General features: G+C 40.2%; 1 protein-coding gene across 1 annotated transcript; it reads right to left on the reverse strand.

Annotated features, from left to right (window-relative positions):
* Window positions 1-1,751: 1,751 nt before the first annotated feature.
* On the reverse strand, window positions 1,752-3,729 carry LOC124178365. The gene is made up of 2 exons (XM_046561637.1): window positions 2,480-3,729; window positions 1,752-2,197 (listed from the first exon to the last, which is right to left on the reverse strand). Coding segments are annotated over exons 1-2 (1,089 nt in total). The 5' UTR covers window positions 3,567-3,729; the 3' UTR covers window positions 1,752-2,195.
* Window positions 3,730-19,546: the final 15,817 nt, after the last annotated feature.

The following is a 19,546-nucleotide window of genomic DNA, read 5'->3' on the forward strand; positions in this document are numbered from 1 at the left end:
AATAGCTCTGCTGGAGTTTTACCGGTAGTGCTATGCGGTGTGTTTCTGTATTGGATTAATATTTTTCTTAGACTAGCATTCACATTCTTTTTATCGTCGACTTTTTTTAAAGCAAATTTGATCATTTCAACGAACCTTTCAGCCTGACCATTTGAGGCGGGATGGTGGGGTGCAGAGAATTTATGAGCAATACCGTGTAGTTTTAGGAATGATTCGAATTCTGAAGAAATGTAAGTGCCGCCGTTGTCAGAAACAAGTACTTCCGGAAAGCCGAATTGAGCAAAAATATCGGTACAAACATCTATGGTAGTTGAGGCTAACATGTTTTTGACAACGCGGATTTCTGGCCATTTGGAGTAGGCATCTACAAGAATAAACAGGATTACGCCCATGAAGGGGCCTGCAAAATCAATATGTATTCGCTCAAATGGTCTGGTGGCAGGTTCCCACAAATGAATAGGTACTTTTGCTGGGTTATTTCGGTTGCGCAAACAAGACTCGCAAGATTGAACCAAGTTCTCGATATCTTTGTCAATATTGGACCACCAGCAATGGCCTCGCGCTAAACTTTTCATTTTTACGATGCCGAAATGGCCGACGTGCAGTTCCTCAAGAATTCTCTGTTGAAGCTTTTTTGGAATAACAATTCTATCGGACTTGAATAAGAGATTATCTTCAACAGAGAATTCTCTGGGGTCGACATTCCAGGTGTCATTAGGAGATAAATTTTTACCAGCACGCAAATTTTCGATGACCGATTGAATTTTCGCATCATTTTTTACAAGTTCTCGCATATCGAAGACGTCAACAGACATTATATGTAGGGTCTGCGCGTTATAGACTTCTATAACATCTAAGGTGTGAGGCGTGTCACCCTCCATAGCTAGAGGTAGTCTCGAAAGGCAGTCAGCATTACTGTTAGATTCCGACCTGCGATACTTGATATCGTAGATAAACCCGCGTAGGAAAATAGCGTAATGTTGCATGCGCATGGCGCTGTAAGCTGGTAGGGGTTTATCTGGGCTGAAGATTTGTACAAGAGGACGGTTGTCGCAAATGAGAGTAAATTTGTGACCGTATAGGTACTGATAAAATTTTTTAACACCGAAAACAATGGCGTAGGCTTCACGATCGATTTGGCTGTACTTTTGCTGAACTTTGTTTAATTTTTAAGAAGCAAATTGAATAGGCCTTTCGGTACCATCCTCGAAGCTATGGGAAATGACAGCACCGATCCCGACTGGACTTGCATCGGTCGCAAGAATAAGCGGTTTCTTTGGGTCAAAGAATGTCAAGCAAGTATCTTTAGTAAAGGCAAGTTTGATGGATTCGAAAGCATCTTGACATTCTTTTGTCCAAGAGAAATTAGAGTTTTCTTTCAACAGATTGTATAACGGAGCTAGTACAGTACTTGCATTTTTGATGAAGCGATTATAATACATCACCATGCCGATAAATGTACGCAATTCAGAGATGTTTTGAGGTTGGGGCATATCAGTGACTGCCTCGAATTTGGTAGGATCTTTGTGTATACCTTGAGCATTAATAACGTGACCGCAGAAACAAATTTCCAAGTCGCAGAAGGAACATTTACGGAGATTAATTTTAATGTTGTGCTCATCGAAAATTTTTAACACTACATGAATTAAAGCAACTAACTCGGGGAGAGTTTTGGCAGCCAACCTCAAATCATCCTGGAAGACGCAAACGCCTTTTATAGAGCGGAAAATGAAATTCATTCTTTCCTGCCAAATAGCTGGCGCAGCAGCTATACCAAATAACATACGTTTTACCCTATACAATCCGCGGGGCGTGTTGATGGTAAGAAGGTCCGCCGTAGCCTCATCGACAGGCATGTGAATGTAGGCCCAAGAACAGTCGATGCGGGCGAAACAGATACAAACCGCCAGATCCATGAACATTTCGTCTGTAGTAGGCATGTGGCAGTCGTTGATGATGAGTTGAGGATTAATGGTGACACTGTAATCGCCACAGATGCGGACATCTCCATCCTTCTTCAGTATTGGGACGATAGGAGTTGCGTAGAGAGAGGCGGGCACCGGTTCAAGTATGTCGTAAGATTCCCAGTTATCCAGGGCTGAGTCGACTGGCTCGACGAGGCGGAAGGGCACGTTCCGAGCCTTGTAGAACACCGGCTTGGCGTCGGGTTTGAGTTTTAGTGAGACAAGTCCCAGTCCTATAATCGGGGAAAAATCTTGCCGAACTACATTCTTGTATTTAACGGACAATTCTTTGGTAAACGCAATTTTATCGAAACTGGAAATTTCTTTGACATTAACTTGTAGTATAGGTGTAAATAGGCTTTGCGCGCCGTGCATTTTTATGAAATTATGTATCCATTCGCGACCGCATAACGGAGGGCGGTTTACATCAGTAAGATACAAGTCTAAGTTGAATTTAGTGTTTTCAAACGTTACAATGACTTTAATGAGACCGCGTACATTAAGATTAGTTTTACAGTATGTTACCAATTGTATTGAGGCGCGCTGCAACCGGGATCTTGGGAAAAGCTTCTTTGCGTCTTCGAGCCACATCAGTGAGCCCGCTGCACCGCTGTCTAACTCGAACTCGACCTTCTGGTTATTGACGATGAATTGCTTGATGAACTTTTCACGGAGAGCCAGGCAGTTGACGTCCTCAGAATCCACTATTTGAATGTCCACGATCTCCACGCCGTAGTAATCCTCATCAGTGTACTCGGTATCTTCAACTTGGTGTACTTGATTAAATTTAGATTTGCAAACTCTGGATAGATGTCCAGGTTTCTGGCAAGAAAGGCAAACTGTAAACGTAGGTAGTCTGCAAGTGAAGGCTTTGTGGTTTGGATTTCCACACCTGAAACAGTAGGGCTTAGTAAAATCCACCGGAGGAACTTGCTGTTTTGGAGCAGAGTTTGCAATTTTCTTTTTCGATGCGTCAGATCTCTTCTTTTGAGAATTAAGGTAATTAACGGCTGACGCACTGTCACATATACAAGAAGTTCCACGATCGCAAGTATCCATTGTAAGAGCCGTAGAGAGGGCGGATTCGAAAGTGAGATCTTTGGTTTCTATAAGCCTGCTTTGTATACGAGGCGTAGCAAGGCCAAACACAAACTGGTTACGTAAGGCTTTTGATGTGTGATCGCCGAATCCACAGTTGGCGCTCATTTTTGTCAAAGCCGTTGCAAATTCTTGAATACTTTCACCAGGTAGCTGTTTGCGCGAATTAAATTTGAAGTTTTCGGCGATTTCTAACACCGGAGGAGCGTACAATTCTTTTAACTTAGCCGCAAGTTCGGCGTAGGACTTCTGATCGACTTGCGTTTCACCAAAAGTATCACACAAAGCATTATAAGCTGTATCGCCGACGAAATGGAGCAGATACACTACTTTATCTGAATTTTCGATTTTCATAATTTTTAAAGCGCCCTCGAATCTGTTCAACCAACGAGCCCAAGACGTCTCCCCCGGGATAAACGGTGTGATATGTAATGCATTTGAAGTCGTAACTGCTACTCCGGTTGCCGCTCCGGCTGCTGGGGCAGGTTGCTGTGGTGCTGACATTTCAGTGACCGATGCCAAAGGTTTACTTTCGGTCTCACTCTCACAATCACTTTCACTTTCGCTAGTGCTTCCGCCTCCAAGCTTCGCGAACGATTTGAACAAATCAATTTTGGAGAGATTGAGATAAACCTTCTGCACTCACGAGCACTTGCAATAACACACACAGCAACAACCAAAAAACTTTTTGGAGCACTAAACACCGTTAAATTTCACAACGTGAAAAGTACGCGCGGATGTATGCACAAGTGGAAAGGCAAGAGTTAAACGTAGTTCAATGTATGTAAAGTATTTTTCACTATAGTAATTAGCACTAAATCACAAGAAGGAAGCTAAGCGAAGTTCACTTGCGAGACACGTGGGTAGGCTTCAACGTATGTATAATGTATGCAACACGTGGAGACTTGAGCGAAATTTTACTGAAGTTTTTGGCACCGAAAATATAATGAAAATGTTGGTCCTCGTCACCAATTTGTTATGTATGTGCAAAATATGGCAGATGCAGGAGAGGAGGTTATAAATAATAACTCGTGAATCTCAAAGATGTCTTAGATTTATTCAGATATAACTTACACTCTAGATACAAGCAGTGGCGAGCACGATAGCCATTTTCAATCTGCCGGCGCGCGCGTTGCCGCGCTGCGCGCACGCTCCTGTACACACATACGTGCGAATTCGCTCCCACTCTCATAAACGCTATGCTTGCGAATATAGCATATCAATACATACCTAACAGAATCAAGAACAGTTTTCTGTGTGTGACATTATTGTGAAAAAGTTATAAATGAAAGGAAAGATATAGAAATATGTAAAAGCGTCTGTATAGTTACTCGTTAGTACTGTCGGTTGTCGTTTTCTCTTTCTTACGGGTGGAAACGTCAGTCATTGAGTGTTTTGATTTGACCGCAGAATTTCTAGCTTCAATTAGTTAAGGGGCCGTCCATTAATCACGTGAGGCTTAAAAGGGGGGGGGGTTGACAAAAATCACGAAATGTCACAGGGGGGGAGGGGGGTGTAATAAGATATCACGTGTATTTATTTTTTCATTATTTTTTCAAACGCGTGATTTTTAAATCGAAAAGCGGCGTGTAGTGTGACCTTGACTCGCCGTTACTAGGCAACGAACGAAGTATCTTCTCACGCGCCGCCGACGACCGCCCGGCTCGGTACGCCAATCGCCAGTTATTTTGTTGTTTTCGCGCCGAATACATACATAAACCGTTATAATACCTAGTACGTTTTACATTAATAAAACAATGTTTCAAGTAGGTGATCTGTATAAAGATCTTTTTGCAGAGTATAAGACAGGAAAAATACCTAGTATCTGTCAGAAAGAATTCAATGAGTTGTGGGCTAGTGCGAAAAAAAAATATACTACAAAAGAAGAATTTATGAAGTGGGCGAATGATCTTTTACTAGATTACCGCCGAAAGCACCAAGCAAAGAAATCTTCCAATATTCTCTATTATTGTTCTAATTCTAAAAAGGTGAGTTAAAACTAGTAGGTATCTATTTAAGGGGATAGTCCTAATGAATAAGACTTTACCTATAGTTTATTTACAGTATAAATGTTACTGTTAAATCTTACAACATTTTTGATTTTGAGAAAATAAATATAGATAAAATATGCATAGCATATCTACTTTAAGTTTTACTTCAATCCAAAAGATGTTATTTTATTTTTAGGTTTAAAAGAAAGTTATTTAAATAATCTCTTAGGTTTTTAATAGTTTTAGCAGTAGTCATTGGCGCATAGGAATATTATATTCCATTTCATAAAAAATGCTGAATACACATCACGTGGCCCCATATGCCTACATTAATCACCGCTCGCTAAACTTTAAAAAAGTAGGTGTATTGAGCTAAATCTTGTCTACTAGGCATGGGTTTATTAAACATAAAAAACAAAGTAAAACGCAAGTCGTGGTGGTGTAAAGTGAAGGTTATATTGCTACTGTAACACATTTGGCGCTTTTTTATATGTTAATAAACAGTGATAAAATATACAATATTTTTATTACTACTTATTCATAATTCATACTATTAAACTGAAAGATTCATTGTTAATGGAAGATGGCAGTATTATCTTGCATACATATATTGATTACATACCCATTATTTTAGTGAAAATATAAGGATATGCATGGTTTGTGTCCGTTTTTAATTCTTATTCCTGTTACGTCCGTGATTAGAGTTACTCCTGAGCGGTAAGAGTAAACTGGTTGGCTTCGCTTTTAAGTTCCAGGACAACCGGAAATCAGGATGAGGATCGAATAACGTAAGGTTTGTTTGAGATATTACTAATATATTTATTTCGAGGAAGTTCAGATGACGGTAAAAACGAAGTGTGCTGTATGAAGCTATGTAAGAAGTTCAGATGTGACGTTGTTGAGAGTTAGAATAGAAGTGTCCCTCGAGACGTGAAACGTACGGGTGCAGAAAAGGTGTGACAATGCTAGGAGTAGGGAATGGAATTTCATGAGTAAGCGTGATAGTGAATAGCGTGAGACTACGTAGAGATAAGAGGACAGTACAGAGACCGTGAGATTAATGTAAGAACTGTGGGAGAGTTAGCGAGTAGGAAAAATAGAGAGAAGTGGTATGTTGGACGTAACATTCCAATATCAGAAAAAAATAAAATTAAGTACTGGGGATGGTTGATTTACTTGCAAGACATTATCTTTACTTGCACGATAATAATTAAATTATTAAATTTCCAGAATGTCAGCGAAAACACTCCTATTTTGTCAATGACATCCAATGAGCCAAGTCTACCTGTAAAACTTCCTACGTCTACGATGTCCGTCTCACCGATTTGTTCCGAAATTACTGTCAAAGGCAATGACACTATTAAAAGCACCTCAACAGGTAGTAAACATCCCAAATGTATTACAAATTTATGATAAAGAAAAATTGAATTGCAGCGCTAATTTCTAAATAACTAGTTGTTACCCCACGGTATTACCCGTGATCCTACAGGAATCGTGCATTTTTTCGGGATAAAAAGTATCCTATGTATCAATTCAGGGTATCAGCTATCTCCATACCAAATTTCAGCCAAATCCGTTCCGTCGTTGAGGCGTGAAAAGGGAACAAACATACAAACACACACACACAAACTTTCGCATTTATGATATTAGTGGGATTATTTAAGTGTGTGTATATACACATATACACCCACTTTTCATCAAGTATCTTATGAGTCCCTTATATATAATTTACTAGCTGTTACCCGGGGCCCCGCTCCCGTGGGAATTCCGGGATAAAATATAGCCTATGTGTTATGTGTTATTCCAGGGTCTAAGCTATCTCCAGTTCAAATTTCAGCCAAATCGGTTCAGCCGTTTTCCCGTGAAAGAGTAACAAACATACAAACATACATACATACATCCTCACAAACTTTCGCATTTATAATATTAGTAGGATAAAATAATTATTTTAATGTTTCCATGTCGTTCGAATGTCGGTCATTCCAGGTGCTCGGAAACGTAAAGGTCAAGATTTGGAGTGTAGCGACGAGAATTCACCGGATACACCAAGTGCAAGCAGCTGTATACCGCAACCTGTACATGCTACTCCTGCACAGGATAAGTTGAAGAATCAGATTTCCCTTCTTCAAATGGAACTTGACTTAGCTGTTCGTCATAGGGATTCTCTGGGCGCCAGTGAAAATGAGACGCGTGATGTGACGAAACTGTGCCGAGAAATTGATAATTGCACAATAGAGCTGCGGAAGAAGGAGCAACATATGCGTCACTCTCAGTCATATAGATTAACAATAAAATCAAAGATTAAACTTGCTTGCAATCAGAGTCCGAATGTAGCTAATCTTCTTAGGGCGCGTTCTGCCCCAGGTCGCCCGCGCATGGAAGAGCAACAACCGCAATTGTTAAAAACTATTGTCGATTTGGCTATATTTGGTGCTTTTGCGGAGGAACGGCGTCGCTCAGAAATTGTGCGAAGTTGCCGAACACTTACTGACCTCCATGAGAAGCTCAAGGAGTACGGATTTCAAATTTCGAAGAGTGGCACGTATCTTCGGTTGCTCCCAAGAAATTATACCACTTTGGAGGGTAAAAGGCATGTAGTCACTGTGCGTGTCAAATTGAGTCGCCCTGAGGCAGATCACCATAAGGCTCACGTCGATCAACATTTTTGTGTCGCCACAATAAGATCCTTGGAAACGCTGGCATCTATTCTCAGGCCAAAACAAGTGTTTTTTCTGTTGCAAGACGATAAAGCCCGGGTACCTATAGGTTTGACAGCGGCAAATAAACAAGCTCCTCTCCTGATGCATGTCGAATATCGTGTCTCATTGCCTGATCATGATTGGGTGATTGCTACAAGGCACAAATTGATCCCTAGTGTATATGCTGGGTGCATCATAAAAGGAAATGATATGGGCCGTGCTGAAGCAATCACGTATTCAGGGTCAACATACGTGGCGATTAGAAGTGGCAAACATTCCTCTTCGACAGCTTCTACTCATTCAAGGAAATTATGCGAGATGAAGAAGGACGCCTGAAACCAGTTGTTTTGATTTCATCTGATGGAGGACCCGACGAAAACCCGAGATATCCAAAGGTTATTTCCCATGCCATAGACCACTTTGTCAAGAATGATCTAGATGCAATTTTACGAATGCACCTGGCAGAAGCGCGTTCAACCGTGTCGAGAGAAGAATGGCGCCTTTAAGCCGGGAATTATCTGGACTCATACTTCCTCATGATTCTTATGGAACTCATTTGGATGAACAAGGGAGAACAAAAGATCATGATCTTGAAAAAATGAGCTTTCAGAAGGCTGGAAACGTCCTCGCAGAAGTATGGAATAATATGGTTATCGACAGCCATGACGTCGTAGCAGAGTATGTCGAACCCGATGACAGTACTGAAAGCTTTATTCCAGACCTGCCTTCTCCGCAGTGGTATAGCGAGTATGTGCGAGAGAGTCAGTATTTGCTTCAGGTACATTAGTAAAATCTCACTTATTATTATTTTATCATTTATTTTTCTTATCTATTCGACAATACAATTAAAATATCTTAATATCATTACCAGGTGGTGAAGTGTGATAATCACGCTTGCTGTGGATATGTGCGGAGTTCTCTTCGATCTATTCTTTCGGAACGCTTCGTTATACCTCCTTACCCAATTTTGCAGACGTCTAGTGGCTTATGTATTCCGAAGCCTCAAGAGCATGATGGCAAGACGTTTGCTACATTTATTCTGCGTCGGTCTCTTGGAATCACCCCAACGCGTGAGGGCTTTAACAAATTGCCTTATGACCTGTATTGCCCTAGTCTCCAGAAGGATCGTCAGCAGCTTTTGGAAAGGACGTGCCGACGATGTGGATTGTACGTCTGTACAAAGAAAAAAGTTAAGGAACATGTAAATTCATGTCACAAGCAACCTAATCCGAGCAATAATAGTTTAGAGATGCACAATGTTCGTCCATCACGCATCCTCACGCGACGATCGATCGGTAGATCGAGACAGATTCTCTGCGTTGTGCGTGAAAATGATGACACTGAGTTGCTTGATAAAACTGACGTTGATCTTCAACAAAGCACAGTTCCAACAACTGATCTGCAAGATGCTTATCCAGTTGTTAGTGTTGAAGAATGTCTTGCTAATCCGTGGTCCGAGGACAATGTACGAGTACATTAAATATGTTCATGTACTAAGTACAATATATGATTTTCGCATGATCACATCATTCGTTTATTATTATTTTTATGCCAATCAAAAACAACCTGCAACCTTTCTATCTAGACATTTTTATCATGGTCCTTAATTTCAGAATAACATAAGATTATATTTTATATCTGTATTCAAGATAATACTCTAAAATATTCTAAAAAATTTAAGATACTAAAAATACACGTGATGTTGGGTGGGGGGGGGGGGGGGGGGTAGTCTTAAACCTCACCACGTATCACCAAGATCACGTGATTAATAGACGGCCTCTAACGAGGGTCGCGAATCGGAAGTCGTCGAGCACTTCTGGAGTCTACTATTGCTGGCAAAAGGCAGAATTTTACGCTGCAACAATGTCTTCGATAGCACGTCAGATTTTCAATTCATTAGTGTATTGTACATTGACCTTGGCAAGTGGATGTCAAATATCACAATCAAATAGTCAGTTAGATAGATCAGTGTTCGGTAAAAGTCATCGGTAAGTTTGTAATCGTGAGTGATCGAAAGATGGAAAATGATTTTTGGAAGAATAGGTTGACAAAATACACATTGAGAAAGGGACGGTAAATAATAATTCGAAGAGATTGTTAGGAAAATACGGTGTTCTGAATTATTAAAAGGTGCATGTTAGTTAGTCGGTCTCAAAAATGAAAACAATGAAGTCTATGTAAGCAAACTTGATGCCATTCTATTTACCTCAACCACTCCCGCTGATAAGCCGCCAAATTTTCCCAACCCTGGTCCTTTTTCTTACTTTTCCGTAACATTTTCCTTATCTGAGTCATAGCGAATGATTGATAAACACTTATCAACGAGTTTGAGGTGGTTTACTAATATTTATTCACGAAGAACACACCGAATAACGCTCACGGCTCGCGGTTTGAATTACGGGTTTGCACGTGTTAAATGCAGACTGCTGCTATGGCCGTTAGTTCGTACGACTGGCGCCCTAAGCCAGAGATGGCATTAGCAAGCAATCGCTTTTCGCGGCGAAAATCCGCTATTTCATGCTTCAGCTCGTGCAAGTTTTCTCGCAACTTTTAAGTTCGATTTCATTGCTCTTAGTCCTAGATTAAAGGTGAAGGATGTATCTGTGCCGTGTATTTCGTAGAATTGTGAAAAAAAAATCGTTCTTGTTTCATTACAACGGGAAATTCGCTCACTTTCAGTGCTGTTTTTTACGACTCTGAAAAAAAAAACGAAATACGGAAAAATACACGGCATAAATTACTCCTTCGCCTTCAAAATGCTTCTAATAGAAGTTCGATATCTTTATAAATGACGGAGAAAACTTGCATCGCGTGAACGTCTGCAAGCAGCAGTTCCGCCAGGAGTCGGCAACGTCCTTAAAACGTTGGATATTGAATGATACCTGGAAATAACAATAGATGTGTACTTGTAAGTACGTGGTTACATTGTAAATTAAACTAAAAGAGTAATCGGAATATTTGCCAGTTGTAACACGAATTAGCGAAATGCGACAGCTAACCACGAAATCGTAGTCCGGACACATGAGTACCTATCTACCTCACTGAATTCTTATAAATTATTATTACGCATAATCGTATTTTGGGCGCCAGGAACATGATTTTCTATTTTGCCACCTTACCTTTGCCACGTGACCGGTTAGCTCACGGTATATAGTCCAGTCGGAATGTACATGAGTTCTATTCAACAGCCGTGCCATATCGCCAATTTTTTGTACGTAATTTTGACCTCAAAGAATATAGTATGAAATTTGAGGGATCGCGAAATGACGACTTTTGGCTGAAAAAATTATTCAAATAAACAAATATCACTATATTGATGTTGTTATCTTGGGAATGAGATTTATCGAAAAATGGTTTCTACGAAAAATGTGCGCCGTGATGAAATCTACAAAATAAATCCTATGCAATAATCACGTAGAATTATCAGTTTGGTGGTAAATCACTGTTAAACTACAATTTTTCAAGAAATGTATTATTGTATTTACGTGGTTTATTTATAAAGTACTGTTCTGAAACTCATTCACCACCTAAAAGAAACTGTCCTGAGGAGATATCGGTAAGTTTTATCCAGCTATGTTACATAGTTTACCTATAATGACCGATTTTCGTAAATCCGGCGTGTCGATATAGCACTTCTTCCATGAGGCCGGGAAGGTGCAAAAAAATCAAGGTGATTCTTTTCAGCATGTACATTCAGGATTTAACTGAAAAGAAAAGGTTTTAAAAAAAAAATCATGTTTTTCGAGGATATGAAATTTTAGCTGATAAACAAATAGAAGTTACGCCTTAAATATTCAAGTAATACAAAATATTCTTCAAGATTCCCATAGGTCTCAGGGAGACGCGTAATTTAAAAAAAAATAAAGTCTCAATATCTTTATTACAAGCCGAGATACAATCATTTTTACGTTTGTTCAATTTATTACTGTCTAAATCAACATTTTCGTGAAATTCAAGTTCGCAGGCATTCGTAATAGTGTTAAGCATAATATTTGATATTATCGAAACCGTTTTGAGCGTTAATCTCATGGCAGATCATGATTGGATTCGGTCGCTCGCGCGGGGAATATACCGATGGCGGCGTCGGTGCCGCCGGGTGGGGGCCTGCGTCTCGCCCCGCGGCTCCTCTCGCGCGGCTTAGTTAACTATTTCCATATCTCCCTGATAAATTGTCGTAGTCAAATTTTTTTTTTTTTAATTTCACGTAATTTTTTCTCACGAATTCAAAAATGCTCGTGAAAATTAATATTCTCCAAGCCTCGCGCGGCGTAATAAACTATTTCAATATCTTCCTTATAAATCGTAGTGAGAAAATTTTTTTTCTCAATTCTCCTGTTAATCGCCCGCATTCTGAGAACAATCGGTCGTTCAAGGCCATAAATAATCCCTTATGTACTGGAAAATCCCAACTCCTATGACTCAAGGCCCCAGCCGACCCTTTCAGCTAGTTTGAAAGAAACATACGTACGAGACGGACGAATTCAAATTTACTTTTGTTCTCCTCAACTTTTAAATATAAGATTATTTATAGGCCTCCCAACATCAACATTGAATTTAAAAACTAGTTTTTGGGGTCTGTATTGAAAAATATCAATTTTCATGAACATTTTTGAAATCGTGAGTAAAAACTACGTGAAATTGAAAAAAAAATTTCGCTTACGACAATTTATCAAGGAGATATGAAAATAGTTAACTAAGCCGCACGAGAGGAGCCGCGGAGCGAGACGCAGGCCCCCACCACGCCATCCGCCCGGCGGCACCGACGTCGCCATCTGTATATTCCGCGCGCGAGTGACCGAATGCAATCATGATCTGCCATGAGATTAATGCTCAAAACGATTTCTATAATATCAAATATTATGCCTAACACTGTTACGAATGCCCGCGAACTTGAATTTCGCGAAAATGTTGATTCAAACAGTAATAAATTGAACAAACGTAAAAATGATTGTATCTCGGCTTGTAATAAAGATATTGAGACTTTTTTTGAATTACGCGTCTCGCTAAGACCTATGAGAATCTTGAAGAATATTTTGAATAACCTAAATATTTAAGGCGTAACTTCTATTTGTTCATAGGTTAAAATATTATATCCTCGAAAAACATGATTTTTTTTTTAAAACCTATTCTTTTCAGTTAAATCCTGAATGTACATGCTGAAAAGAATTACGCTGATTTTTTCGCACCATCTCGGCCTTGTGGAACAAGTGCTATATCGATACGCCGGATTCACAAAAATCGGTCATTATTGCTAAACTATATAACATGGCTGGATAAAACTTACCAATATCTCTTCAGGACAGTTTCTTTTAGGTGGTGGATGAGTTTCAGAATAGTAATTTATAAATAAACCACGTAAATACAATAATACATTTTTTGAAAAATTGTTGTTTAACAGTCATTTTCCGCCAAACTGATAATTCTACGTGATTATTGCATAGGACTTATTTTGTAGATTTCATTACGGCGCACATTTTTTGTAGGAAACATTTTTCAATAAATCCCATTCCAAAGATAATAACATCAATATAGTGACATTTGTTTATTTAAGTAATTTTTTCGGCCAGAAGTCGTCATTTCGCGATCCCTCAAATTTCACACTATATCCGTTGAGGTCCAAACTACCTACAAAAAAATTGCTAATTTGGCACAGCTGTTAAATAGAAGTCGTCCAAATTCATGTACATTCTGACTGGACTAATATATCGGAACCGGGTCGTAGTGATCGTTCGAGGATCCCAGCAATCAAAGTTGAGCAAATTTCTTTAAGGAAGAGGATGGTAGTGGATTTGGTAGAAATTACACAGAATGTAGCTTATCACCGTACCTTGTATATTTTCCCGTTCACAGGTCTACAAACTTCCCACCCACACACTCTACACTTCTTTTCACTTTCTTCTTCTGCACTCAGAACGTTGCTGTTCGCTACTATACTGTAGGACAAAAACTGCCTTGTTGCCGCACTGTGGAAACAGACAGGCGGGTCAACAGCTCGGCTACGCGAAGTCCTTGCCTGTCATGGCTGATCGGCGTGCGTATTCAAAGCCAGACCAAGTTCGACTATGTCCTTAAAACTCTATAAAAAGGTGAATTAGACTTGCCTCACCACACAGTACAAATTATATTTGAAAATTATTACACATGTGTTTACAAGTTGGGTATGTGAAATCTTCGGGAAATAAGATATGTAGCGTTTCTGTTTTGGAAACAGAATAGATCCATGAATTCGAGTTAATCAATGTATTCCAGTACGTACCAATGAATAATGTGCCTCAGGTCGCAGTTTGTGGTTGCTAATTGCGGAGGATTCAAGAATAGGTCTATTACGCAGAATTTATGGTTTCCGGTATGGAACAGAGGCTGGTTTAGTCAGCACATGTGGATGTTTTGAGTTAGGATGCACATTGAAAAACTGAGTCCTGATAATTAGAAGTACAATGCGCAGTTGAGGGCTATCGCTACGTAATCACTTGAGGGCTGTATGAACGCGAATTTGTTATCTGTCGAGTCGTCTTTTTGTTTTGCAGGTATTCGAAGTAGGCGATGAAGGTTGAAAGCGTCGTTATTTAATAACGGGATAATTATGACTCAAATCAGTCGTGGTTCGATGTAGACAATGTCCAAGCTCAATATTTTAATCAGTCCCTCAGCGTAGGTGGCGTCTATAGGTATCGGACATTTGAGTTGGGGTTTCAAATTTTGAATGTGTTGGAAAGTGGATAAGATCTGTGCTGCGAACAAGACGGCCGGAGCCAGATTATTTTGGTTAATTTCAAATTCTTTCATGTATACGTCTGGCTCGACTACGCAATTAATGAGGGCTATTGTGAATTTGTTATTCGATATTTGAACTTTAGAAGTAATTTCCTGATTCGTAAGTATCATGAGTACATCGCCTTGGTCACGACCATGCTGTATAATGTTGTCAAGTTTAATTTTATAGATTCCGAGAGTTGACTGTACAACGTGTGATTGTTCGCTAAGTAGTGTCGCTAAGTGTTTTGTGTCATTATGCAAGTTGTCAATTCGAGCATTTAGGTATCGTCCGTCTTTTGCGTCTAGCGTCCTGAAAAGTGATTTTGCGATTGTGCTTGTAAAGTTCACGGGACCTCGTTTGTTGCGATGTGTTTCTATTTTGGCCAATTCCGCATGAGATTTGCTGTTGAAGCGGTTGCCCATCAGTTCTTTTATTTGAGTCTGGTATTTTATGGAGAAATTTGATCTATGGGTCAACATGCGTATATGGTCACCTGTGTTACAATGATTCGGTGTTGCGGTACACTTATTAGGAATCATATCTAAATGTTCGGAGATGCGATCGAGTTCCTGGAACATGTTACCGAGGTCGATAAAGTTGATCATCTTCCATTTCTTCTCAAAAGTCCGAAGGTTTCTTAGTTGTTCAAAGTGGATACCCGGATTTGGCTCGATTCGCTCTATGGAGTATAGTACCGAGTTATCAGTGCCAATAACAGTTATGAAGGAACTGTAATAATCATTCAATCAACCGTGAAGCTGTCAATTACTTCATTATGAACGTTTGGTTGTTCATAATGTAGTGCTTTCAGGACATAATATTTTGGGATTAGGATATGCCAAGTGCGGAGCGGGGGGGGGGGGGGATTTCAGGCACGAGACCCAGGCTTGATTTATAGTAACGTCAGCGTGCTGTATTGAGTTTGTTTACGTGTACTACTTATGTCTTGTTATTCGGAAGATATATTTCGGCATTGATGTCGTTGATGATACGTTTTATCTAGTACGGCCCTTTGTAATTGCCTTCGAGTTTCATTTTGGTCTGATAGAGTAGGTAAACTTATTGACCAGGGACGGAGGCGTGAGGCAGGGAATTCCTATCACAGTACGTGTCAGATTTGTGTTTTGCAGGGTTTGCTGTGGCTCATCTGTGGAGCTGTCATAGAAAACTATCGGTGGAGTTGACGGAGGGAGACAGAAGGAGTAATTGGAAGGTGAGAAGGTTGAATTGTTTGAGTGCCTCTGGGCAGGAAGAAGGGGCCGCGGAGGGAGGCTAGAAACGTGTGAGGTACGCTTATGGCGCGGGAGAGGATCTGGGGGATTTAATATGTCGCGACAAAGTAAGGGGAAGGATTGAGGTGAAGGCTGAGGTGGTTGCGGTTCAACGGGCGGAGGAGTGGTTGAAACACTGATCGGCACAGCTGTTGAATCGACTTAATTCCGAGTGGTGTCGGATGAACTGTCGTTTTTAAAAATCGTACTGTTAATGTCAGAGTCTTTAAATAGACAGTGGATCCTGCGGTTCACGGATTTCCAATCTAAATTCTCCAGTCTGTAGCCTATTCTTGGAAGTGATATGAACTATATCTTGTTTTCGAGCAAAATATTCTTCAAATTGGACAGGGTTTAGAAGAGGTCTTCTGGAGTTAGTTTGTCATAATACTTTGCTTCAGTTACCAAGTTGTATATTTGTACTTGGGAACAATGAAACTGAGACGGCTAATTTGTTACACTAGAAAGTTATGTTGACAAGACAGAGAAACCTGGAGCGCCACAGTCGGCCGAGTGTGAGGTAAACTCAATCTGAGTAAACATAACATAACCCATGACCGTCGAATCCAACCTTAGAATATAGCGGGGATAATTACTTATTAGATTGAAACGTATTCTAAGGTTAGATTCAACGGTCATGTGTTATATTATGTTTATTGAGATTCAGTTTCTTTCGCGGTCAGCCCACTATGGCAGTGTAAGTTTTTTTGTATTACCAACATAACGGTCTAGTGTAAAAAATTAGTGGTCTCAGATTCATTGCTCCCAAGTGTACCTATCACCGTGTGGGTTCGGAATGACGTCGGTAACTACCGGGTAAAACTCGTTTAGTTGGGTTCGGTTTAAAATTTTTCGTTGCACTAATTTTAAGGCAACACCTTGCGATAATTTGCAATCGGCTGATATGCAGTGGGCTAAGTTATCATTCTGGTCCAATAAGTTGGCATTTGTTTCTTTGACATTGACGTTGCGTCCTAACGGCTGGTACCATTTGTCTGTCAAGAAATCGGCGTATGTTGGTGTATTATAGTATATTAAGTTAGAACACCTCGACAGTCGTTTGTCTGAGTCTACGTCATAGCCTTTTGAGTCGGAGTCGGGTGTCATTAAGTCATTGGAATTGTCAGATATGTCAGCCTGATGTGCTGAGTTCGGCCTTTTATGCGGTTCCGAGTAACAGGAGGTAAAGATTTCTTGACCACGTTTAACTACGGGGTCGCGGGAGCTGTGTTATCGGTGGAGAAGTGACAACATGAGTGCATCGTCGACAGAAGATTCGCTGCCTTAAGAATCAGAATATTCTACAATAACTGTAGGTCGTGGGTTGCTCCGTTTCTTATGAGAAGTTGGATTGCCTGATTTGTCGGTATTTGATCGAGTTTGTTGACGGTATCGATGTGCGTCTTTCATTCTTTTGAAAGTCTTGTCGGTTGCAGTGTCTGACTTTGGGCAATTGGCTTTTCCTGGAAGCACTTGGAATTGGTGTGGTTTCGTGTTTGATTGCGTCAGATCGGTGTGGTCAAGCGTTGGTACTTGAAAAATTTGCTGAGACGTTTAGTGAATGTATTTAAAGTTGAAGACGATTTTTCTTGACCTTGATGACTTGTTGATTAATGTTATTCTTGGATATGAAGGTCACAACTCAAAACACTTTTTCATAGTGTTAACGTTTCAGCCCTGATGGGGGCCCTCCTCAGAACCAATTTATTTGAACATCTGTCACGAACAAAAATAATAAAATAATGTACAACTCCTTTATAACAAAATTAAACATAAGTGGTTTAGATAATAAGCAAGGATGTTTATGCAGATATAAATGAGAGGAATTACCTAGTGTGGGATGACACTTTCAATTACAGCAGACACAGAACACTCTTAGGTAGTGAAAGCGTGTTGGTAAATAAATAATAAATAGAAACAATGAAAAACAAAAACCGAAACACACTGCGATCGCGATACGTAGTTCCCAAGACTTTATCCTTGTAGTTAATTTGATAAAATAAAACACACAGCCGTTATAGGTTTAAGTCAAGAGCACATTTGCACATGTGGAACGTCCAGTGTGTAGTGAGGGGAGATCGATATCGATAGTTATCAGAGCAAACGCAGAGTCAACGGGTTAAAAGGAAACTAAAATTTTGTTAAGAAGGTAAAATCGAGAGCAAGCTCAGTCAGTAATGGATAATTACAGTGGTTGTATCACAGAGGTGTAAATAGTACTCAGATGTTCGATGTCTTGTCTTCAGTTGACAGAATTGGGATGTGCAACAATATTGCACATTTCTAACAATAGCCTATTGTAATACAATGGTTCAACGTCAATAATGCTGGCTTGAGAATAATTGAAAGAGTGGTCGAAATCGATGGCATGCCTCGTCAGTGCAGTATAATTACCTCGTGTTCATGGATATTGCGTTTATGCTCGGTTATCCTGGTGTGTAGTTGCCTACTTGTTTAGCCTATGTAGGACATGTTGCATTGGTCGCAGGGAATTTTGTAAACTACACCAGAACGCATATCCGGGGGTGAGGGGTCCTTACCCGGATCAAACATCGAGGATAGATCATGTGCACATTTACCCACAAATTGAATTTTTTACTTAAAGAATGTTCTGTTGAGTGACTCAAACAACCCCGCAACGTATGGGATGGAAATGTAGTTTTTTTGATTAGCTTGTGCAGCAGATGCATCGATATTATTGTTGGAGCTAGTCGATGAAAGTATTTAAAGTTACTTGATGTAATATGTCAGCTGATCTGGGAGCATCAGAAGTACAGTCGTCAAGGAAATGTTCGAACGTGGGGGGTTTTGTTTTGCGACAGGCGTTTGAGGGTGTAACCGCTTTAACCCTTACCGGCATAGTGGGACCGTGTGGTCCCACCTACTTCAAGACAGTTTTTGAAGTATTCTGAGTTCAAATTGAACATTTTGCTCCGGTTTTTCTGCTTTTTCATGTTCCTAGGACATTACAGGAGATACGAGGTCCTACCAAAACACATTATTATTGGCCAATTTTCCAGGATTGACCAACAAAGTTGAAAAAACGGCTTTTTTTGGAAACAATTCATTATTGACGCCGTACTGCGTCGGATTTGTCCCAAAATCGGTATGGAGATAGTTCCAAAGTCCCTAATCATGAATTCAAGGTCGGAATCGGAAAATGGACAAACCCAAGATGGCGGCATGGCATTTTTGCTATCCATTTTTTGGCCAAAAATATTCGGATGCATTTTTCTGGCGTCTCGAGCTGTACTCAGGGGTTTTCGGAGTCGCTGATCAAGATCCCGTGGTCAGAATAGCAAAATTGGTGGAACCAAGATAGCGATGGCCATTTTGGCGTCTATTTTTGGTCAAAAATTTGGAGGTAGTTTTCTGGTGTCTAACAGTGTACTCGGCGGTTTTCGGGGTTTTCGGGATCAAGATTTCGTGGTCAGAATGGCAGAATTGTCAGAGCCAAGATGGCTGTGGCCATTTTGGCTGTCCATTTTTTGGTCAATAATTTTGAGAGATATTTGCCGTATGTCTGGCCGTGTACTTGGGGGTTTTCGGGGTTGCTGATCAAGATTTCGTGGTAAGAATGGCAAAATTGTCGGAACCGAGATGGCTGTGGCCATTTGTAATGTCCATTTTTGGTCAAAATTTTTGAGGTGCATTTTTCTGGTGTGTCGCAGTATACTCGGGGGTTTTCCAGGTCACTGATCATGATTCCACGCTCGGAGACTTCTTTGACAGAGGCATACACAGGGTGCCTCTCGGTCAAAGTTAC

This window comes from Neodiprion fabricii, chromosome 3 (genome assembly GCF_021155785.1).
Source record: "Neodiprion fabricii isolate iyNeoFabr1 chromosome 3, iyNeoFabr1.1, whole genome shotgun sequence".
In the NCBI taxonomy this organism is placed as follows: domain Eukaryota; kingdom Metazoa; phylum Arthropoda; class Insecta; order Hymenoptera; family Diprionidae; genus Neodiprion; species Neodiprion fabricii.